At 37.2% G+C, this 24,852-nt stretch overlaps 1 protein-coding gene across 2 annotated transcripts in view; it reads left to right on the top strand.

Moving 5' to 3' along the window:
• COPB1 (COPI coat complex subunit beta 1) overlaps nucleotides 1–24,852 on the top strand; it is a 37,820-nt gene that overhangs the window by 11,477 nt on the left and 1,491 nt on the right. For both annotated transcript variants that reach the window (XM_025459568.3, XM_025459569.3), the window contains exons 7-20: nucleotides 1,021–1,158; nucleotides 3,833–3,952; nucleotides 5,959–6,066; nucleotides 6,151–6,297; nucleotides 7,833–7,978; nucleotides 9,345–9,441; nucleotides 10,530–10,690; nucleotides 11,709–11,829; nucleotides 15,583–15,810; nucleotides 15,976–16,155; nucleotides 18,770–18,914; nucleotides 20,123–20,242; nucleotides 23,455–23,600; nucleotides 24,371–24,460. In XM_025459568.3, the coding sequence (XP_025315353.1) occupies nucleotides 1,021–1,158; nucleotides 3,833–3,952; nucleotides 5,959–6,066; nucleotides 6,151–6,297; nucleotides 7,833–7,978; nucleotides 9,345–9,441; nucleotides 10,530–10,690; nucleotides 11,709–11,829; nucleotides 15,583–15,810; nucleotides 15,976–16,155; nucleotides 18,770–18,914; nucleotides 20,123–20,242; nucleotides 23,455–23,600; nucleotides 24,371–24,460 (1,947 nt within the window). The remainder of the gene's footprint in view (nucleotides 1–1,020; nucleotides 1,159–3,832; nucleotides 3,953–5,958; nucleotides 6,067–6,150; nucleotides 6,298–7,832; nucleotides 7,979–9,344; nucleotides 9,442–10,529; nucleotides 10,691–11,708; nucleotides 11,830–15,582; nucleotides 15,811–15,975; nucleotides 16,156–18,769; nucleotides 18,915–20,122; nucleotides 20,243–23,454; nucleotides 23,601–24,370; nucleotides 24,461–24,852) is intronic.

Below are 24,852 nucleotides of genomic sequence, written 5' to 3'. Positions count from 1 at the left end.
GCTGAGGCTCTCAAAAATAGGGATTCTCTGCTATTCAGAGATTTCTTTGTCTAGCAGGGTCCAGTTATTCGCAAGAGTAAATAGCTTTTGAGTCATGCCTGAATAAGAGAGATTTGACTATATATATTAGAGGAAAATCTGACATAAAAACCAATTTCAGGAAAAAAATAAGGAATGTTTGCTTCATAGGTAAAGATACTAAAATATTTTTTGGATAGCATAGAATATTTTAGTTGTTTCCAAAGTACTGAATATGGTTCCAGATAAATAAGTAGTAGTACTTGAAAAAGGGGTTATCTTTTTTGCTTTTAGAATGGGTATTTTCCTTTTTTGGCGGGGGGAGGCAATATTTTCCTTTTATTAGCCATTGAGATTGATAGCCATCATGTTTCCTTTTTTGACATGATATCCAGAATAAAAATTTAGGACCATTTTTTTTTTTTAAGATTTTATGTATTTATTCATGAGAGACACAGAAAGGCAAAGACCCAGGCAGTGGGAGGAGAAGCAGGCCATTCAAGGAGCCCGTTGTGGGACTCGATCCTGGAAATCCAGGATCACGCCCTGAGCCAAAGGCAGACACTCAACCATTGAGCCACCCAGGCGTCCCTAGGACCAAATTTAATATCCTATGACAATATCCATATTAATGCACTTGGTTAATGAGTTGTCCTTGACTTTGTTACTTTACATTTTCTTATTCTATTTCATTTGTATATAGTCTGCATTCTTTTATTATAAGCCATTAGAAAATCTTTTGTGAAAGAATATTAATTATGATTGAATGAATAAATGAGTGAGTAGCTGTAACAGCTGTCTGAAGTAAAACCTGTTTCTTCCTGAAATTACCAGTCACAGTGTCTCATGTCATGTTGGCTGACATCTTCAGATGCCTTATAACATTATTCTTCACTTTCAAATTAAGAAAACTAGCATCCCAAAAGCTGACATCTATAAAAAAATCTGTTTGAAAGCAAGTGTCCCTGAAATCCATTGAAACCTAGATGTTTTCTTCTCCAGGTCTGTCATGCTAATCCATCAGAAAGGGCTCGTTTTATTCGCTGCATCTATAACTTATTACAGTCGTCTAGCCCTGCTGTAAAATATGAAGCTGCCGGAACATTAGTGACACTCTCTAGTGCGCCTACTGCAATCAAGGTACTGCTTATTTTATTTAGTTCATTCAGTTAGATGATAGATATGCTATCTTAGCACTTGTGACTTATTTTTTTATTTTATATTTTGTTCTCTTTTTTTAAAAAATTCATTTATTTGCTTGAGACAGATAGAATGTGGGGGATGGGAGAGCAGAAGGAGAGAGAGTGAGAATCTCAAACAGGCTCTTCCAGAAGGGTGGAGCCCAATGTAGGGCTCAGTCCCAGGGCCCCGAGATCATAACCTGAGCCAAAACCAAGAGTCAGACACTTAACTGTCTGAGCTACCTGGGTGCCCCAGCACTTATGATTTAGTGACATTGCAGTTTACTACGTGATTACATGGCATTACGTGGCACAGAAATAACAATTTATAAATTTTGTGATATTATTGGATTCTTTACATAGTCCAATCTTTTTTCTTCCTTCCTGCTTTCATACATATACATGGGAAGAGAGACCGAGAGACAATACTAACATTTCTAGTTTCTAGAGAATGATACTGATATATTTTTTTAAGATTTTATTTATTTATTCATGAGAGACACAGAGAGAAAGAGAGGCAGAGACATAGGCAGAGGGAGAAGCAGGCTCCACGCGAGGAGCCCGACGCAGGACTCGATTCCGTGTCTCCAGGATCACGCCCCAGGCCAAAGGCAGGCGCCAAACCGCTGAGCCACCAAGGGATTCCCCCTGATACTGATATTTTAAGATCTCTCCCCATACTTTAATTATATTAGAACCCAGATCTGGGAAAATGAACTTTGGATCCTACATGATGGATCCTAAAAAAGATTATAGTGCATATTTTCAATACTGGGATACTGCTTTCTTTTCTATAATTTACTGTATCAACTGCATGAGGAACCCCTAATATATTCAGAGAATGAATAGTTTTATAAAGCCAGCTTGTAGGAGACTTGATTGCTTTACCTGCCAATACTTAGAAAAAGTTGTTTTACCTTTTTTATATTGAAATAATTTTAGGCTTACAGAACAGCAAAACAGTAAAAGTTGTAAAAATAGGACAAAGTTCTCATCACCCTTCCCCAGCTTCCTGTCATGTTTGTGTCTTACATAGCAATTGTGTAATTGTCAAAATTAAGAAATTACCATTGGAACAATATGAGTATTGTTAACTAAACTATCGACTTTATTTGAATTCCACCAATTTCGTCACTAATCTCCTTTTTTTGTACCAGAGTTCCATCCAGGATCCCATGTTACATTTAGTTGTCATGTGTTACTGTCCTCTAATCTGTGACACTTCCCCAGGCCTTTCCTTGTTTCTAATGACCTTATACTTTTGAGGAATTCTAGGTCAGTTTGCTTGTAAAATGTCCCACAATTTGAATTTGTCTGATGTTTTCTCACAATTAAATTGAGGTTATACATTTTGGGGAAGAATACTGTGGAAGTGCTGAACCTTTCTCAATGTGTTATATCAAGGAGTACATGATGTTGGGATACTTTAGGATGTTAACCTTGATCAGTTGGTTAAGGTGGTACTTGCTGGGTTTCTCCACTGTTGAGTTATTATTTATTTATTGTTGAGTTACTACTTTTGTAATTAGTAAATAACATGGGAAGATACTTTTTTTTTTTTTAAGATTTTATTTATTTATCCATGAGAGACACAGGCAGAGACAAACAGGCTCCCTGCAGGGAGCCTGATGTGGGACTCCATCCCGGGACCCCCGGACCCCTTCACACCCTGGGCCAAAGGCAGGCGCTAAACCTCTGAGCCACCCAGGGATCCCAGGAAGATACTTTGAAACTGCAAATATCCTATTTTTCCTCAAACTTATACCAACTAAATTTAACATTTCTGTACAGCAATTATTAATGTGATATTCTAATGGTGACTTTCTGTTTCCCTCATTCTACATTTATTAACTGGAGTACTGCAAGGAAGAGTTGTCCCTTTTCTACCCACTCTCCCTCCTTTTCTTTCTTCATATTAGTATGGCTACTTTCTTCTATGTGTTATAATCATTATCATTACTTCTTTTATCGATCATATTATTCCAGTTTTGGTCATTGGGAGCTCTTTCATGTTTGCTGCTTTGTATTCTGCTTTTAATGAGTCAGGGTCATCTTTATAGTCTTGATTTTTCTCTGCTGTAATTCAGGTGTGTTAGACTATGCACCTAAACTAAAAGATCCTCAATAGCTATATTTTTGGGGATACTCTGCTTTTTTCTGCCTTGTTTCTTAGTTTCAGTCCTTATTTTTTGACTGTTAGTATTTCTGCCTATAGCAGCCCCTTTTCTTCCTTCTAATATGTGATGCTTCTTAACTTTTTTAATCTTGAAAATAATGAGATTTGTTAGAATTTAGGGAATAGAGGGACACATTCCTTTGGGAAACTTTTAGAGCAGGAGTAGTGAATGTATTTTGGCTTCTTTGGGGGCTTTTTTTTTTGTTTTTAAACATTTTTATTTATTTATGATAGTCACAGAGAGAGAGAGGCAGAGACATAGGCAGAGGGAGAAGCAGGCTCCATGCACCGAGAGCCCGACGTGGGATTCGATCCCGGGTCTCCAGGATCGCGCCCTGGGGCAAAGGCAGGCGCCAAACCGCTGCGCCACCCAGGGATCCCTTTTTTTTTTCTTATTTGCAGATTCTGTGTTTAAGATGGATGATGTTCTTAAAGTGTGTTTCTTTTTTTTATATAGGCTGCTGCTCAGTGTTACATTGATTTAATTATTAAGGAGAGTGACAACAACGTCAAGCTCATAGTTCTGGATCGATTGATAGAATTAAAAGAGCATCCTGCTCATGAACGAGTACTACAGGTAAATACTAGCTGAAAGAAAGAAATCCTGAGTAAAATCCTTTTCAAATTGAGGTAATGCTCAAGCCTTGCTATCTTGGTTAACCTAAATTCTTGCGGATTGGGCAGTTTAAATTTTGGTCAACTAAGGTGTACCATTAAATGATATTAATGGTGTAATACTATTTGGGGGTATTGTCTTTGCCATAAAAAAAATTTCTGACGTGAATTAATATTTTATCTTACATCTTTTCTATTTGTACTACATTTGATATTCTCAGCAATAGAGATATATTAATTTGAATTTGAATATAATTTATAGTTTTTGAAAAATAATTTTTCAAATTATTGAAAGGATAAAAGGATAGAGGATAAAAGATATTGAATTCTATAGAATTATCAGCATTCCTATGTAATCCATGAAAATAATGATTGTTATAAAGCCCCATGACAGCTAAATTCAATGCTGTTCTGGACTAGAGCAACACCAAAAAATATGCTCTACAGGACATTATTAGGACACTTGGAGAAATGTGATTTATGGACTGTATATTAGTTAATATTGTTACCACTCTTCTCTGAATTTGATAATTTTATTATGGTTATATAAGAGTCTATCCTTATTCTTGGGAGGTGTACACTAAAATATTCAGGTGTAGAGGGCGTTTGATAAAGTATATGGTGTATGCAGCAAAATATTAACTAGTGAGCATAAGTGAAAGTTATACAGGAATTGATTTTTCAAACTGTTTTATCAGCTAAATTTTTTAATTTTTTAATTTATATATATCTTTTTAAAGATTTATTTATTCATGAGAGACAGGCAGAGACACAGGCAGAGGGAGAAGTAGGTTCCCTGCAGGGAGTCCGATGTGGGAGTCGATCCCAGACCCCAGGATCGCGCTCTAAGTGAAAAGCAGATGCTCAAATGCTGAGCCACCCAGGCATCCCGCTAAATTTTTTTTATTATTAATTAAAAACAAAAATTTTTTAAACATTTTATTTATTTATTCATGAGAGACACAGAGAGATAGAGGCAGAGACACAGGCAGAGGGAGAAGCAGGCTCCATGCAGGGAGCCTGATATGGGACTTGATCCGGGGTCTCCAGGATCAGGCTCTGGGCTGAAGGCAGTGCTAAACCGCTGAGCCACCCAGACGGCCCTAAATTTTTTTCAAATAAAGTTTTAAAGAAGTAAGATCATTTGTAAATGAGTTTTGCTATATTTTAAAATCTTTATCTGCCAGAGTGGTTCTTTTTTAAAGTATGTGCCATTAAAACATTACATTTCCTTGCAGAGTAAAAATAATGTTAGTGCACTTAATGAAATTAATAGTTTCTTTTCTTTTCTTTTCTCTTCTTTTCTTTTCTTTTCTTTTCTTTTTAAGATTTTATTTATTCATGAGAGACAGAGAGAGAGAGACAGAGAGAGAGAGGTAGAGACACAGGCAGAGGGAGAAGCAGGCTCCATGCAGGGAGCCTGATGTGGGACTTGATCCTGAGACTTCAGGATTATGCCCTGAGCCAAAGGCAGGCACTAAACCACTGAGCCACCTAGGGATCCCCAAATTAATAGTTTCTTAATGTTATCCAATACCAACACCAAAGTTAGATTTTCCCAGATGTCCCTGACATATCCTCTTTGTTTGGCTTGTCCATTTCATGACATGGTCTTATTGACAAGACCAGACCAATTGTCCTATAAGATGCCCTTCCTTACAGATTACTTTCTGGTAGTGTTGTTTAGTTTCTTTCACTGATTTCTGAATTTTCTATAAACTATAAGTTTGATCTAAAGCTTGATAGAGTCACAGTAACAGTTGTAATTTGAATGCATCATATGTGATATTACATACTTCATATTGCATTACACCAAGATACCCAAAATACCTGGTTCTTCCAGCACTGGTGATTTTATTACTGATGAAAGAATTAAGGTGATGATGATGGTCAGAACCCTCCATCCTGTGGTTAAGACATTTTCCTCTTAATATTGTTGTTAATTCTGGATTTTTTATTCTTTATTAGGATCTTGTTATGGACATCTTGAGAGTATTGAGCACACCAGACTTAGAAGTACGCAAGAAAACTTTGCAGTTAGCACTGGATCTTGTCTCTTCTAGGAATGTTGAAGAGGTAAAACAAAACTCTGACAGCACTGTGGTAAGCTGCCAGGCCAAACATGGTATAATTCCAATTTATTTTTACTTTGTTCTCTAGCTGGTTATTGTTCTGAAGAAGGAAGTGATTAAAACAAATAATGTGTCTGAGCATGAAGATACCGACAAATATAGACAGCTCCTTGTGAGAACATTGCATTCCTGTTCTGTCCGATTTCCAGATATGGCTGCAAATGTTATTCCTGTGGTATGTAATTCTGATGACTTTAATTTTGAAATTCTCTAAAAGAATAGAAAGTTTTAGTTATTTAGCAGTTAAACTGTCCAGTAGAATCACTGAATCTTGTGGTCGAAAGGGATCTTTATTTCACTCTTAAGCTCAGAAAGATAAAGGACTCTGACTTCTTTCTACATCTTCAAAGAAGCAAACACACAAACACATAATAACAAAAATACCTGCACATATTATTATAACTGATGTTTGTTACAATTATCTATGGTAGAATTATGCTATGTTGCAACTGTATTTCTTTCGATAGTTTTACCTCTTTATTTTTATTATTATTTTTTTTTTTTAGTTTTACCTCTTTAAAGTTGAAGGATTTAGTTACAGGAAAAATATTTGTACCTAGAATCATTGACTTCTGTCACTGTCAAATAAATGAAGTATGTTATTATTATTAGAAATTTTGTCTTTGAACTTAATATTTTCTCTGAAATGATTTTTAGTTATAACTTAGGAGTATCCAGTTAACTTATTTTGAGTCATGTATTTCTTTTTTTTTTTTTAAAGATTTTATTTATTTATTCATGAGAGGGAGGGAGAGGGAGAGGCAGAGACACAGGCAGGGGGAGAAGCAGGCTCCATGCAGGGAGTCCCGGGTCTCCAGGATCAGGCCCTGGGCCGAAGGTGGTGCTAAACCGCTGAGCCACCCGGGCTGCCCCTTGAGTTGTGTATTTCCAGCTTTGGGTTTTTTTGTTTTGTTTTTTTTTTTTAAAGATTTTATTTATTCATGAGAGACACATAGAAGCAGACACAGCAGAGGGAGAAGCAGGCTCCCTGTGGGGACCCCGATGGGGGACTTGATCTCAGCCAAAGACAGACACTCAACCACTGAGCCACCCAGGTGCCCTTCCAGCTTTTGTTTTATTAGTGACTTTTTTTGTAGTAAAGTTGGCTATCCAAAACCCAGAAAAGACATTGTGACTTAGTTTTTATAACAGAGCTTGTGTCTTATATTTTGTTATATGTTTTAAAATTATTACATTCTGGGGGCAGCCCCAGTGGCCCAGTGGTTTAGCACCGCCTTTGGCTCAGGGCGTGATCCTGGAGGCCCGAGATTGAGACCCATGTCGGGCTCCCTGCATGGAGCCTGTTTCTCCCTCTCCCTGTGTCTCTGTCTCTGTCTCTCTCTCTCTCTCTTTGTGTGTGTCTCTCATGAATAAATAAATAAAATCTTAAAAAATTACATTCTTTGTGAATTTGTTTACTTCTTAAAACTTAGATAATTTTCTTTCTGAAAATAATAGTTATGGATGCTTGGGTGGCTCAATCAGTTAAGCGTTCAACTCTTGATTTTGTCTCAGGTTCGTGACCTCAGGGTTGTGAGATTGAGTGGACTCAGGGCTCAGTGTGGAGTCTGCTTGAGATTCTCTTTCTCCCTCTTCATCACCCCCTTCCCACACTCACATGCCTGTGCACTCTTGCTCTCTCTCAAATAAATAAATCTTTTTAAAAAACTTATATAATTTACCCTATTTTCCTCTTTCCCCCCCTTTCAGTTAATGGAATTTCTCAGTGACAATAATGAAGCAGCAGCTGCTGATGTCCTGGAGTTTGTTCGTGAAGCCATTCAGCGCTTTGATAACCTGAGAATGCTTATTGTTGAGAAGATGCTTGAAGTCTTTCATGCTATTAAATCTGTCAAGTAGGTCTAAAATCTGTTTAAATGTAGGGTCAAGCATTGTACTAGAGTCTATTTTTAAAGGATCAGTTGATAGAAAATGTAAAGGAGAAGAAATGAATCAAGACACTAAAGCCAAAATAAGGATTACAATAAACATCACCTCACCCTCACCCTCGGTAAATCCATAATCTATGGGTGAAAATTTGTTTTTTTATATGTGATTTAGCTAAGTTTCTTTATCCTTATTTTTTCTAAAACAGGGTGAATCCTAAAATGACTGATGAACATATGTTTAAAGTATATCACTTTCTGGATATCATTATTTTTATCCCCCGTTAGCATTTACTAAAATGAGGGATTGAAAATGCAGCCTAAATCTGACATTGTGCATTCCCTTAAATAGCCTTTGCTAATGAGAAAGGACTATTGCATCCAAATTTTGCTTCATTTAAAGCATCTGATGGATACAGTTTAATAGACTTGCATTATATCTGCCTGGATAGAAAAGAAAGGACCACTGTAAATTGTTTTTATGATATGAAGTATTGATATTTATAGAAGTGAAAAAGATTTGCTTCCTTCGTGAGAAAAAAAATCATACCAAAGTTTTGTCTTTAATGGCCATCATTTTAGAGCTTTAGTTTCTAAAATATTTTCTAAATCAATTTAATAAAAATCTTAAGGCAAAGATAACTGAAGACTATTCAGTTTAACATTTTTAACTAGAGAGTTGTTGCTTTCTTAATGTTTTTTTGGAGTTTTTAAATTACTGATCCTTTGCATTCCTTCCTTGTCCATTTTTCTGTTCAGCATCTTGTCTTTTCTTTCCAGTGACTACAAATAAAAGTGAATTACTTTTTTACACCAAAGTAACACATTTTTTATAGTAATAAATGATAAAATATACCTTAACTCTGTCCTAAATGGAGGGTAACACCTTTCTGGGAGATGGTTTGGTATTTTTTTTTAATTTTATTTATTTATTCCTGAGAGACACAGAGAGAGAGAGAGAGAGGCTCAGAGACAGGCAGAGGGAGAAGCAGGCTCCATGCAGGGAGCCCGACATGGGACTCGATCCCGGGTCTCCAGGATCATGCCCTGGGCTGATGGCGGTGCTAAACCACTGAGCCACTCGGAGTGCCTGTATTTTATTTTTACTGATGAGTTTACCAATTTTAAAGTGTTCCTGATAATAATAATGGGTGAGAATACTTATTTTCCTTTGAATCCTTGTGATTTCTGGAGAGTTATATTCTTTCTTAAAATTTCATCCATAGTCCCTGGTTACTGCAGAATCTTATTTTCTTGTTTGAACTTAAATTCACAGAGAAAGATCTCTGCCTGCAGATTTGTTGGCAGTGTTTCAGAACTTGTATTCTTCCCTTAGGATTTACCGAGGAGCATTATGGATCCTGGGAGAGTACTGTAGTACCAAGGAAGACATTCAGAGTGTGATGACTGAGGTCCGCAGGTCCCTTGGGGAGGTATGTTTTACTTTAATAAATGTTACTGTATGTGGTGGTTTTTACTTCAGTAAATCAGACTTTTAGGTGGTGGTTTGCTTTCATGTTTTCATTTAGTAGTGTTGGAGTTAAAAACACTGAAAAATGTGTTTTAATTACCCAGATAATTAAAGCTTAGAAGCTGTGGGAAGTTAGGGGCATCCCTTTCCCCTGCATTCAGCCATAACACCCATTCTTTCAGGTAAGATTTTATTGGAACAAAAGGTTATATATCTAAAAAAGTGAAAAAGACTTGTAAAACTCTGTGTTAGCCTATATATTCTGAAAGGAGAATGTTACAGGAACCGTGTTGACATTAGACTATTTTTGTACTAAAACTGGCAGTGTGTCCTCATCCAGACAACCGTATGGTTGAATAGGAAGAACAGTGCTTGTCAGGAGACCTGGGCTGCGGGCTTCCTTCTGCCAGTAATTAACTCTGGGACCTTGGATATAAATTTCTTAACCTGATGAGACTTCACGTTTTTCACTTAGGAAATAAATAAAGGAATTGATTGAAGAATGAATAAAGGAATGATTGAAGACTCTTAGAGCTCTTACGTTAGATGATTGGAATTGAGGAATAAATACAAAGTAGCCATGTGGTTGATGAGGTTATTCTGTACACATAAGTCAGATTTTAGAAAACATTCAGTACACATTTCGAGTAGGTTTCTGTTTTGGTTAGTATTTCAGAGGAAGGGCTAGAGAAGGGAGGAGTAAGGCTTAGTGAGGATCTACTTTGTCTTGGTCACTGTCCCAAGCATTTTCCTTTTTTAAAAATTTTTCCTATTAAGTAACTTGTATGGATAGATTTAAGATTCCCATTTAAGAGATAAAGAAACTGAGTAGCTTAATTGACTTGCCCAGAACTATTCAATAAGTAACTGGCATCCAGCTTGCCCCTATTCTTTTCACTACATCGTCCTGGGAAGGAAAGAAAATTGAATGCAGAGTTGCAAAAATCCCATTGGGGGATTGCTTTTTCCATAGAAATGATGGAATATTTAAATATGATTCTGCTTGCTGTTGATATTATTACTAAATTGGTATTCCTAATTGATTTTTAGATCCCAATCGTAGAGTCAGAAATAAAGAAAGAAGCTGGCGAATTAAAACCTGAGGAGGAAATAACTGTGGGGCCAGTCCAGAAGTTGGTAACTGAGATGGGCACCTACGCAACTCAGAGTGCCCTTAGTAGTTCTAGACCCACGAAGAAAGAGGAAGAAAGGTAATCTGCAGTACCTGGGACCTACCATCTATATTTTTAAATTATTACTTCTGAGTATAGATTAGTCAAATGATTTTTTTTTTCTCTTAGTAGTTTACTTTCTTGGACCAAAATGGATATCTTTGCCATTTAAGATACTTGAAAGGAGGATGTTAATTTCTTTCTCCCAGGAATTGTGTTGATGGTTTTAATCATCTGCTCCTTAAAACTGTTTTCATTGAGATAACTATTCCGTTTAAAATTATTTTACTCACATAGAAAATTCTAAGTGAAGGGGCCCTGGGTGGTTCAACGGGATCAAGAGGCATGTTGGTCTCTCCAGTCAGTGGGGAGACTCCCCTTCCCCCTGTTTATTGCATGCTCACTCTGTCAAATAAAATCTTTAATAAAAAGACTTAAAGAGGATGCAAAGTGAAGGTAACTTTGTAAATTTTATTGTCTGTATTAGTGCTTGGGAAACATATTTTGAAGATTTTCCACTTCTGATTGATGGAATAAAATTTTAATATTTTCTGTCTAATTTTGTTCTCTGATTTTATAATGAATGTGATAATAATGCCTAAAATTTTAATGGTTGCTTACTATATGCTAGGCATTATACAAAGTAGTTTGTTTCCTGTAGTCTTAACAACTTGTTGAGATACACAGTGTATTATTATCCCCATTTAACAGAAGAGGAATTTGAGGCTTAGGAAAGGTTTGTAATTTACCCATAGGAACACAATAAATAGATAAGCTGGAATTTGAATGTAGCTCATTGGATCCAGTACATACACTTGTAATTCATTTTCTCTTTCCATATGCACTTGGCTCTAGCTCTTTTGAACTTAAGTGAATTAAGTAAAACCACATATATTTTCCTTCTTCCATTCTAAAAGCTAAAGAGGAAACTAATGGAGATCCTCTTCACTGAAGGGTGGTGGTAAGAGTGCTAAATAGGCATACTTGAATCATTTATGCAAAAGTTGTGTGATGCTTTAGAAATGATTGGGTTTCATTTTCCTTGATTGCTTTGCAGACCTCCCCTGAGAGGCTTCCTTCTGGATGGAGATTTCTTTGTTGCTGCTTCCCTTGCCACAACTCTAACCAAGATTGCCTTGCGCTATGTTGCTTTGGTTCAGGAGAAGAAAAAGCAAAATGTAAGTTCATTTATCCTTCATTTACCCAGCAAATACTGAGTGCCTACCGTATGCATTTGACAGTGAAGGACCTGAAGTTCCTGTCATTAATGAGCTTATGATAATCAGGGAAATGGCCATAGTAATACAACGTTCTTATAAAATTGACAAAGTAGTACAAAAAATGGTACCTTGTGATTAGTCCAGTGGAAGAGATGTAAGGGTTTATGAAGTCAGTCGGTTTATTGGCTAGGATCAGTCAAGGCCCAGTCAAGGCCCATTTCACTTGAGCATAATGTCTTCAAAGTTCATCTATTTCTTTCTTTTTTTCAAGCTGTATAATGTGCTGGTTTTGTTTATACATTCATCTGCTGTAAATAGTTAATATTCTTTTAAAGAATTTTTTAATGAGAAAAAAAGTCTTATATTTACCCACATATTTTCATTCCTTTGTGTAAATTCAAATTTCCGTGCAATATTTTCTTTCTGCCTAAAGAACTTGATCATTCTTTTTTTTTTTTTTTTTTAATTTTTATTTATGATAGTCACACAGGGAGAGAGAGAGAGAGGCAGAGACATAGCAGAGGGAGAAGCAGTCTCCATGCACCGGGAGCCCGACGTAGGATTCGATCTTGGGTCTCCAGGATCGCGCCCTGGGCCAAAGGCAGGTGCCAAACTGCTGTGCCACCCAGGGATCCCGAACTTGATCATTCTTATCATTTATGTCTGTTGGTGATGAATTCTCTCAGCTTTCATTTGCCTGGAAAAAAAATCTTTACTTTGCCGTCATTTAAAACAAATCTCAGGATGCTGGGGTGGCTCAGTGGTTGAGTGTCTGCCTGCCTTTGGCTCAGGTCAGGATCCCGGGGTTCTGGGATCGAGTCCCGCATCAGGCTTCCCATGGGGAGTCTGCTTCTCCCTCTGCCTATTGTATCTGCCTCTCTCTCTGTGTCTCTCATGAATAAATAAATAAAATCTTTTAAAAATAAATAAATAAACAAATCTCTCTGTGGTAGAATTGTGAATGTGTTTGTTTTATTTTTCATTTCTTTTTAATATTTTTAAAATGAGTAATATAATAAAAACTAATGAGGAAAAAGTCACTCATGGTTAGAGGGCTGAAGTACAGATCTTAGTAGTATTGTAGTGGAGATAGAAACATCAAAAGATAGAATTACATTACCAAATATGATAACAAAAGTTCTTCCTTCTTCCGGAAAGAATTTTTTTTTTTTTTTTTTTTTTTAAATTTTATTTATTTATGATAGTCACACACCGAGAGAGAGAGAGGCAGAGACACAGGCAGAGGGAGAAGCAGGCTCCATGCACCGGGAGCCTGACGTGGGATTCGATCCTGGGTCTCCAGGATCGCGCCCTGGGCCAAAGGCAGGCGCCAAACCGCTGCGCCACCCAGGGATCCCTTCCGGAAAGATTTTAATACAGCTTTTCTCCGTGAATTACTTTTCTCCCCAGTATTGATCATTCTGTGTTTTATGACACTGCAGTTTCGCTCCACATTGTAACAAACATTTTTCCATGTTCCTCTAAGCTTTTCCTAATCCTAATATTTAATACCTGTGTAATAGTCCATTAGATTTTATTTATCCTCCCATATAGTTAGACATTTTAATTTTAGATTTGGAATTTCCAAAGGATTTTTTTTTATTACATGCATGAAAAGAGCCATAAATCAGATATAGAAGGCCAAGTAAAATACAAGGTGTATTATTTCTTTTTTACCTCTGTTTTGATTTATGGGCAATAATTTACTTTGTAACTCTTCTGTGGGGTGTTTATTTAGGTTTTTGTTACAGAATAATTGTCTATTCTTCAAATTTTGCCTTTTAAAAATCTCCAAAAGTTTGTCTCTGAGTCTACTTTGATGTCCTTTCATGGAATGACTACTCAGTTCTGCAAATTGAGAGACCATTTGAGCATTTGCTGTTAAGAGAGCCAGGTTTCTAGTAACTGGTTCACAAAGTTTGCCATAGGTAGTACAAGGCAGGAAGAAGTTTGGTTGTTTATTACCTCCCCGACTCTCCTTCACTTACGCCTTTCCTAGCATTCTCATTTCTCTGAATAGATTTTAGTTTCTCCCTGATTTTATGTACCTTTTGGCTAAAGATTTTGCTTTAACTGTCCTTACAGTGCAGGTCTGTTGGCAAATCATTTTCTTGGTTTCTGTTGTCTGAAATAACCTTTATTTTTTCCTTCATTTTTGAAAGATACCTTTGTGAATATAGAATTTTATTGACAGGTGTGGTTTTTTGTTTTTGCTGTTTTTAGTTCTATAAAGATGTTACTCCATTGTCTTCTGGCTTGCAGTTTAGTATAAAGTAGCTCCAGTATCTTCTGACTTTCTGATGAGAGGCCTGCTGTCATCCCTCTGCCTCTCTCTGGAATATGTCCTGTTTCCTCTGGCTGGTTTTAGATCTTTCTCCCTATCATAGATTTTAGTAATTTGATTAGGGTTTGCTTTGCTGTGGTTCTCTTCATCTTTCCTTTGTTTGTGGTTCATTGAGCTTCTTGGATATGTAGGCTTAGTTTTCTTTAAATTTGGGAACTTTTTGGCCACCATTTTTGTCGCTTTTTTTTTTCCTGTCCCCTTCCCCTTTCTTCTTTTGGAGACCATAACCAGACTCAGGGTTATTACATTCATTCTTCTGTTGGTTTGTTTCCAGGCCTCTAGGAGTCTTTTATGCATGTGTGCAGATCAGTACTTAGCCAAAGAACAAGTTGGCAAGATCATAGAGCATGTGTCAGGATAATTGTACTTGGCACTAAAAAAGAAAATTGGAGTCACTTGAAATTGAAAACCTTGAATAGCAGGCTAGGTAGTATGGACTTCAACATGAAGGCTGTAGGAAGTCACTGAAAGTACTCGCAGGTACAGTAAAGTGATTAGTGCACAATAAAGAGTAAAAGCAGCAGCAGGAGATCACACTTTGCACCTCTTATAATGGAGCCACCTGACATTAGGTGCCTCCTAATGCAATACAATAAGAAATGGAAAATGTTACCTATCTCGTATTCTTACAAAAGTGGGGGACATTCTACAAAGCAACGGGCTTAGCCTTTTTAAAAAAAAAGTCATTGTGATGGAAAACAATACAAAAAGCCAGGGGGGCTGGTTTAGGTTAACAGGGACTTAAAGACTGTAATGGCCAAATAAAATGCACGAAGCTGATCCTGGATTAAAAAAACAGTAAAAACATTTGGTGACCTTAGGAAAATTTATTTTAAGTGTAATGTAGATATATTTTGGGATTCTATTTCTCAGGTGCAAGAATGATATCGTGGTTCTGTAGGAAACTGTCCTGATTCTTAAGAGACATAATGCTAAAGTACTTAAGGGGTGAAGAACCTTACTTTCATATGGTTAGCCCCAAAAGTAGGTGGACTTGTACAGGTAGAATAAGAAAGCAAATGTGGCTAATGTGAGCAACTGGTAAAGTGTATCATTCTTTTCACTTTTCCATAGTTGGAATTTTAAAGAAGATAGCATTGGCGTGTGAAGGGATTAGAGCTGGGGAAACTGTTAACAAGCCGTTGCTGTCTTTCAGTTGGAAGTTAATGAAGGCAGTAGAGAGTGGCAGCTCTAAAGATAGGGAGGGAAAGGGTGCATCAAATCTATGGAGATAAAATCTAAAGCGTAAATTTATTTTGGTGAAATGAAAATTAGGTTTATTTCTTGGATATTGAGTTATGTAATAAAGTGACATTACTGAATTGGAGAACCATGACAGTAAATAATCCATTTCTCTGCTTTTCTAGTCTTTTGTTGCTGAGGCTATGTTGCTTATGGCCACTATCCTTCATTTGGGAAAATCCTCTCTTCCAAAGAAGCCAATTACGGATGATGATGTAGATCGAATTTCTCTGTGCCTCAAGGTCTTGTCTGAATGTTCACCTTTAATGAATGACATTTTCAATAAGGAATGCAGGCAGTCCCTTTCTCACATGTTGTCTGCTAAACTCGAAGAAGAGAAATTATCCCAGAAGGTAAAATATATGTGGGCAAGTCATAAAAGTGCTTCAAGGGTTATTTTTTTTTTTTAATTTTGTTGATTTTTTAGTCCTGTGTGAGGGCTGTCCCCATTGTAGGCCTACAGAAAGCTGTCGTTCTTTCCATAATAGAGAGACGTGTGTATTGTTTTCTCAACACAGAAAGAATCTGAAAAGAGGAATGTGACAGTACAACCTGATGACCCCATTTCCTTTATGCAACTAACTGCGAAGAATGAAATGAACTGCAAGGAAGATCAGTTTCAGCTGAGCCTGCTGGCAGCAATGGGCAATACGCAGAGGAAAGAGGCAGCAGATCCCCTAGCATCTAAACTTAATAAGGTAACAAAATGTCAAATACACTGGTAAATTATTTAAAGGACCACTTATAGTAATAATCAGGAAGTGGCTAGTCCCACTGTTTTTTTTAAAGAAAAAGTAATATAGCTTTATATACTTTATAAAGTAATAGTAATATAACAATATAGTAATATTGTTATATAGCTTCAGTTTTTGTCAAGTCACTAATTAGTAGGTTCATGAAGCATGAACTAAAACTCATTAAAACTCAGATACTGGGGGAACTGGGTGGCTTAGTCAGGTAAGTGTCTGACTTCAGCTCAGGTCATGATCTCGGGGTCCTAGGATCGGGTTCCATGTTGGGCTCCCCACTCAGCAGGGAGCCTGCTTCTCCCTCTGCCCCTTCCCCTGCTTGTGCTCTGTCTCTCCAGTGAATAAATAAAAAAAAAAAAAAAAAAAGAAATGATGAGATGCCTGGGTGGCTCAGTGGTTGAGTGTCTGCCTTCAGCTCAGGGTGTGATCCCGGGTCCGGGGATCGAGTCCTGCATTAGGTTCCCTGCAAGGAGTCTGCTTCTCTCTCTATGTCTTTGCCTCTTGCTGTCTCTCATGAATAAATAGAAATTTTTTAAAAAGCAAAATTAGGAAAAATAAAAATGAAAAAATAACTCAGATGCTGATAAAGTATTTTACTATATACATGAGTACTATAAGTCTAGTAAATGGTTTTATAACTTGTTCCAGTTGTGTGTGTTGAATCTTTTTAAAAAATATTTTATTTATTTATTTGACAGAGCACAAGCAGGGTGGGGGCAGGGGAGGGCATGCAGGCAGAGGGAGAGGGAGAAGCAGGCTCCTGGCTGAGGAGGGAGCCTGATGTGGCTGGCGCTCGATCCCAGGACCCTGGAATCATGACCTGAGCCAAAGGCTGATGCTTAACTGACTGAATCACTCAAGCACCCTGTGTATGTTGAATCGTAGACTAACACATAAACTGGGAGATCCTTAAAGATTAACTAAAGCTTTAAAATTTTATTTATTTTTTAAGCTGGCTCCATGCCCAACATGAAGCTCAGTGCAGGGCTTGACCTCATGACCCTGAGATTAAGGCCCGAGCTGACATTAAGCGTTGGATACTTAAAAGCCACCCAAGGACCTGAAGATTAACTAAAACTTTTCAAGGGCAGGGGTCTGGCCTGGTCACTATGAATGTGATTGCTACAGGTACCTTATATTAGCAGAATCATACAGCATTTGCCCTTTTGTGACTGGCTTATTTCACTTAAAATAATATCTTCAAGGTTTATCCATGTTGTAGTGTGTGTCAGAATTTCTTTTTTAAGGCTGAGCGATATGCCATTTTGAATATATACCACACATTGCTTATCCATTTATCTGTCGATAAACACTTGGGTTGATTTGTCTATTGTGAATAATGCTTTTATGAACATGGATGCACAAATATCTCTTTGAGGCACTACTTTCATTTCTTTTGGGTTATACTTAGAGATGTAACTGCTGGATCACAAGTCTCTTATCAGATGTATGATTGGCAAATATTTTCTCCCAAGGTTGACTTTTGACTCTGTTTAATAACATTCTTTATGCACAAAAGTTTTTCCTTTTGATATAATCCAGTTTTACCTCTTTTTTCTTTTGTTTGTGTTTTTGGTGACATTATTATGTAAAAAGTACTATACTTGGGGTGTTATGTTTTTAAATTTGGGGAGCATATAAAATTTATCTTTGTGGAATTACAAGCATTTCTTGCTATATAATCTATTTAGTTCCTTAGTTTAGGTAGCAGGGACTACCATGTGATTTGGATTTTATATAGTTCCCAAGTTCTGGAGAGCAGCTATCGAGTTTAGATACTGAGGGATTTAACTGAAAGTGTATCCAAATTACACAGTTCCTAAATTGAGATAATGTTTAACATGTTTGCTCAACATATTTAACATTTTTTTCCCACTGAGCTATAAACTCTAGTACCTGTTCTTTTTTTTAAATTTAATTTTATTTAAATTCAATTAACATATAGTGTATTACTGGTTTCAGAGGTAGAATTCAGCGATTCATCAGTTACATTTAACACCTAATGCTCATTACATCGAGTGTCCTCCTTAATGCTCATCACCCAGTTAACCCATCCCCTCACTCACCTCCCCCTCTTCCAGCAACCCTCAGTTGGTTTCCTATAGTTAAGAATCTCTTATGGCTTGTCTCCCTCTCTGATTTTATATTTATTATCCCTCTCTTCCTCTATGATCCTCTGTTTTGTTTCTTAAATTCCACATATGAGTGAAATCTTTCTCTGACTTACTTTGCTTAGCATAATGCCGTGTAGTTCCATCCACATCATTGCAAATGGTAAGATTTATTTTTTGATGGTTGAGTAATATTCCATTGTGTATATATACCACATCTTCTTTATTCATTCATCTGTCGGTGGAGTACATCCATCTGTCAGTGGAGTTATTTCTGATGTCTGATTTTCAATTACCACGTCTATATTCCAAAACAATTTTATTATATCAATTTCAAAATTGTCTAATATAAGCACGTCTGTTAATTACCTAACAGACTTAGTCATTTGACTAGGATATGTTTGGTTAAATTGTCTTGGTCCCTTGATTTTCTCTTTATTTTTGTTTGACAGGTCACTCAGTTGACAGGTTTCTCAGATCCTGTATATGCAGAAGCTTATGTTCATGTCAACCAGTATGATATTGTCCTGGATGTACTTGTTGTAAACCAAACCAGTGATACTTTGCAGAACTGCACATTAGAGTTAGCTACTCTGGGTAAGGAAATTTACCATAAAGGAAAACTATTGTTACATAGTAAGTCTTTATGACAGATTATTAAGGGAAATGTACAAGTTTTAGTGTAAGAAATCTTAGTGTAAGAATTTTTTTTTAAATATTTATTCATGAGAGACATACAAAGAGAGAGAGAGAGAGAGAGAGAGGCAGAGACACAGGCAGAGGGAGAAGCAGGCTCCATGCAGAGAGCCCGACATGGGACTTGATCCCTGGTCTCCAGGATCACACCCTGGGCTGAAGGTGGCGCTAAACCGCTGAGCCATTGGGGCTGCCCAGTTTAAGAATTTTTAATCAAGGCTTAGTTTTACATTTAGTCTCCTTCAGCTCCAATTTTCTGAACCTCTGTGACACTGACTCTCTTAGGTTTATGCTCTTGGTACATCCAGATGGATTTATTCAGTAAGCTCAACCTAACAAATATCAATTTTTCTAGATATAAATAAGAACTGTTTAAGTTATAGATTTACCTCATGGCTCACTTAAATTTTTAATTGCCTTAAAACAGAACTAGGTATTTTCTGAGTCTATAACTGATACCTACCATTTGTGGCCAAAGTAATATATTATTATAGTTAGCAACTTGAGATGTGCTTTTCTTCTTAATAAAAACACGTGAATCATACTCTCTTTGACCACTTCTACATATGGCTTTGAAGTTGGAAAAAATAAATTGTATACAGAAACAGTGCAGGGTCTCTTGGAAATTCTGTGTGGCTTAAGCAAGAGTTAAAGCACTTTAAGATATCAAGGGAAAAGATACTTCTGCCCTTTCTTCCTCACAACATGATGCCTATATAAAGAACTATGTTTCTAAGAATTTATAAGCCTTCGTGTGGACTGTTTTATCTCTCTTGGTAATGGAGTCTATAGTTTGACTCAAGATTTTTGAGAAGTTTATACTCAATCATTGAAATAAAATGATAAGCCCAAAGTATATGCACACATTAAATATAGAATTATTTTGAGGAACTTATTACTTTTTCAAAGAAAATATGTATATTGATGTGAATAATAAAGTGTTAAATGATTTATTTTGTCCTCAAAATATTTGAATCATAACCCTTTTCTTGTTCCTTATTTCACTGCATCATTTTAAGTTCTTATTTTTTGGGAGATAAGATTTATGATTTGAAATGAATATATGTGATTTAATATGTATATTTAACCATATCTAAATGTTTCTTCAGGGGATCTGAAACTTGTGGAAAAGCCATCTCCTTTGACTCTTGCTCCTCATGATTTTGCAAATATTAAAGCTAATGTTAAAGTAGCATCAACAGAAAATGGAATAATTTTTGGTAATATAGGTAAGGAATTGTTTTATAGCATATGATGTTTGAATATTTTTATTAAAGAATTTCTGTAATGAGTAGTTGTATGACATTTCTTGAGGACAGGACCTGAATCCATTTATTCATTTACTCATTCATCCCTTATGGGGCACCTGCTGTTATACTACGTGTTGTACTTTGTTCATGGATGTACAGAAATGAACCATGGAAAGACTGTCCTCAAGAACCTGCCAAACAAAAGAAGGAGATAGAGTAAATATATAAGTACAACGCAATGTGATAGATGCTAGTTTATATGTTATGTGCTTTGAGAACATAGAAGAAAAATGCTAAGCCCACAGAAGGCTTTATAGAGGAGTAGGATATGTTATCAAAGGATGACTTTTGAACTGAGTCTAAAATTGCAGAGGCAGTGGTTGCCAGGGCACATAGGACTGTGTATCCAGGGGCATTCAGTCAGACAGTAAGCATTTTTTTAAGCAAGGTCTGTGGCACTGTTAGGGGTGCCATGGTGAGAACAAAAGATCTCCCCTCAGGTAATTTGTGGTCAAGTAAGGGAAAACAGATAAGTAGGATAGATACGTATAACACATAATGGTAAGTTCTAGGAAAGAAGCTTGTGCTAGGTAAAGTGGGAGTCTGTGTAGAAATTTGGTCATTTTTCTCAAAGTGGTGGGGGAGTGGGAGGTGGGAAGGTTAGGAAAGGCTTTGTGGAGCAACTAATGCTCACAGGGCATTTTGAACAATTAGGAATGTTCTACATATAGGCAAGGATTCCACTGGAACAAATTAAGAGAGAGAGAGCACATGCAAGCCGGGTAAGGGTGAGGGGAGGCAAAGGGAGAGAGAGAAAATCTTAAGCAGGCTCCATGCTCAGCACAGAGCCCTATGTGGGACTTAGTCTCAAGACCCTAAGATCATAACCTGAGCTGAAATCGAGAGTCAGACGCTTAACCAACTGAACCACTCAGGCACCCCCATGATTAAGCATTTCTGTGACAGCACAGATTGGAAGAGGCAGGAAGAGTAAACTAGTAGACTATTGTAGTAGCACAGGTGAGAGATGATAGAGCTCAAACCAGTGCAGTAGTGGTTGGGTTGTAGAGAAGGGCTGAATATTATTAATATTAAGGAAATAGGATGCCCAGGACATGGACTGAAGAGGAAGTGGCTAGAGTAATGGTCAGATTTTTTTATTGGGTTTATTGAATTGATATTTATGGCAATCACCAAAAAAGGAAATATATGAGAGAAGAACAAATTTGAGAGAGGTACTAAGGTAAATCTTTGAGCAGATCGAGTATTAAAGTATTGAAAGATGTCCAAGGGCAATTTGATGTGGGTGTGGAACTTGAACAGAAAGTCTAAACTAGAGATAAATACTTGTTTAAAAGCCATAGAAATGGAAGAAATCACTCAGGGTATAAAGAGTGAGAAGAGGGGAGATCTTAAAACTGAATCTAAGAGAACAGCAATATTGAAAGCTTGGTTGGCCAAGAAGAATCCTATAAAGGTACCTGAAATGTGGTAGAGAAGAAGTAAGGAAAAATCTTCCAAAGAATTTGGAGCTGCGAAAGGTCAAGAAACATGAAGTCTAAAGGAAGAGTCCTTTGAATTTGGTGATCAGTGATATTAAATATTGCTTGTGGTATATCTTGGGCATTGATGGTGAGTTGAAGACTTGGAGGTAGAGAAATAAAAACAGTGTAGACTGCTCTGAGTATAGAATTTTGGTTTTGATAAGAATGAGAGAGGGCAATAAATGAAGAGAAGTCAGAGGAGGAGGGAGAGGTTTTTTTTTTTTTTTTTTTAAGGTGAGAGAGTCATAAAAGGGAATGTTTATAGACTAAGGGAAGAGCCAGTAGAGAAAACAAAGCTAAAGACATAGAGTGAGGGAGGTAATGATTGGTGGAGTGATGTCCTGAACCAGAACAGGAATCACAGATGGCAGGAATCTGCAAGAGAAGAGACAGCACTTCCCTGATACACAGGGTAAGGAAATGGTGTGTGAATTCAGAGAGAGAGAAATTTGTTTTTAGATGTGGGACTAAAAATTAAAGGAACTTATTCTTGGTGACCTCTGTTTTCTCTGAAAGTAGATGCAGTGGAGGAATGTAAAGAGAAGAGGCTAGGAGGAAGAAAGGTAGGCTCCAATCAGATGACAACTTTCTGCTGTGGATGAGGCAGTCATAGAAGTAAATAATCTTGTAATCATTAAGTACTGTGGCTCCTCAATATTCATTAAAACATATTTGTTAAGTACCTCCTAGGGAGCACTATGACTTACATATCCCCATGGAGGGCCTCACACTGCAACTGCTATGCATGTACTGACTGAATTTGAATCCTGCCCCTACCACTTAATCAGTTCTGTGGCCTTAAGCAACTTACTTGACTTCTTTTTGTTTTGTTTCCTCATCCATAAGATGGAAAATGATAATACTATAACATAGGATTGAAGGAGTATTAAATAGGTAATATTTTTAAAGTATTTAAAATAAGAGCCCAGGATATAAGCATTATATAAATAGTTGCTAATCTTATAATTATTATCTATAAATATTAAAACTTTTTTTTTAAGATTGTATTTATTTATTCATGAGAGACACAGTGAGAGATGCATAGATATAGGCAGAGGGAGAAGCAGGCTCCCTTCAAGGAGCCTGATAGGGGACTCGATCCTGGATCCCAGGATCACACCCTTGAGACAAAGGCAGATGCTCAACCACTGAGCCACCCAGGTGTCCCATATTAAAACTTTTTTTTTAAGATTTTATTTATTTGTTTGTTCATTCATTCATCCATCCATCCATTCATTCATGAGAGACACAGAGAGAGCGAGAGAGAGGCAGAGACACAGGCAGAGGGAGAAGCAGGCTCCATGCAGGGAGCCTGACATGGGACTCGATTCCGGGTCCCCAGGATCACACCCCGGGCTGAAGGCAGCACTAAACTGCTGAGCCACCCGAGCTGCCCTCAAAACTATAAAATAAAATTTGCCTCTGATGTTTCAGGACCTTTTTTTTTTTTTTTTTAAAGATTTTATTTATTCATGAGAGACGAGAGAGGCAGAGACATAGGCAGAAGGAGAAACAGGCTCCCTGTGGGGAGCCTGATGAGAGACTTGATCCCAGTAGCCCAGGATCATACCCTGAGCCAAAGGCAGACATTCAACCACTGGGCCACTCAGGTGTCCCCTCAGGACCTTGTTTGTGTGTATTTTGCAGTTTATGATGTCTCTGGAGCAGCAAGTGACAGAAATTGCGTAGTCCTCAGTGATATTCACATCGACATCATGGACTATATCCAGCCTGCCACTTGCACTGATGCTGAATTCCGTCAGATGTGGGCTGAATTCGAATGGGAAAACAAAGTGAGTCCTTGGGAGATTTCCTTCAGCTTCTTATCTTACTTTTTTGGCTAGTGTTGGGGATTATCTGATAAAATTAGTCCCACTAAAAAGTCTCAGATGTGAGAAGCAGCTTCTCGGTATCTATTCTTGCAAATTAGCCTTAACCATGCAAGTTAATTATGTGAGTAGTATGGTAAGTTGTTTTAAACTGATTAGAGTAACAGTTGTATAATTTTTTTTTTAAGATTTTATTTATTCATGAGAGACCTAGAGACAGGGAGGCTGAGACATAGGCAGAGGGAGAAGCAGGATCCCTGCAGGGAAGCCTGATGTGGGATTTGATCCCGGATCCCAGGATCATGCCCTGAGCCAAAGGCAGGGGCTAAACCGCTGAGCTACCCAGGTGTCCTTGTATGATTAATCTGATAGATACAGACATTAAAGACAATATACCATCCCTTGTATGTGTGAATAATAACTTACCATTGAATCCGTGTCCAGAAGAGGTTTTGCAAAGTCAGTGTCCTTGATTTTTGTTAGAAATATTTAAATGCAGCATGGTGATCTTTTATGAAGTGATCTATGTATGAAAGTTCTGATACCAACTTGCAGCTTGCTGGATTTTGCAAAAGATGTCATTTGCTTTTTTGTTGCCCACCCTCCCCACCAAATACTTGGAAGGAGGTTCCATATGACATATAAGTCTGTTTTCTCAACTCTAAGATCAGAAAACCAGAACTTTCTCCTTATAAGGATTATGATCTCTTTGACTTTTTTCTCCCTCTATACAGGTGACGGTTAACACAAATATAATCGATTTAAATGACTACTTACAGCATATATTAAAGTCAACCAACATGAAATGCCTCACTCCAGAGAAGGTAAGATTTGATTGAGAACTTCTTAAATCTGATAGAGAGTAGTATGGCAGGTTCCTGGCTTTCTTGTATTCCCTTTAGTGGGTTTTTGTTACTGTTCAGTGTGAGAAAAGCAGTGTCATTCTAGACTCGCTATTATGAGACGTTATCCCACACCTACCTCTTTCACATACCAGCCTCCTTGCTCCTAGTGCAGGGAACCAATTGAATAGTCATTCGTTTTTCTTTTCAGTCTTCCTTTCAGCTAAAGAAAGACTCATTCCAAAATAGGTTTTGATACTGAATTAAAAAATGTCCATGACCTCTTCTCTTGGCTCTGATTATGGGTCGGAATATATCTGTTCAGATATAGGATTTTCTACTAAGTTCTGTATATATGAAAAAAAAAAAAAAGA

This window comes from Canis lupus, chromosome 21, assembly GCF_003254725.2.
Source record: "Canis lupus dingo isolate Sandy chromosome 21, ASM325472v2, whole genome shotgun sequence".
NCBI lineage: Eukaryota > Metazoa > Chordata > Mammalia > Carnivora > Canidae > Canis > Canis lupus.
The sequence above is the reverse complement of the archived record's forward strand: the minus strand, read 5'-3'. Positions and strand labels throughout refer to the sequence as shown.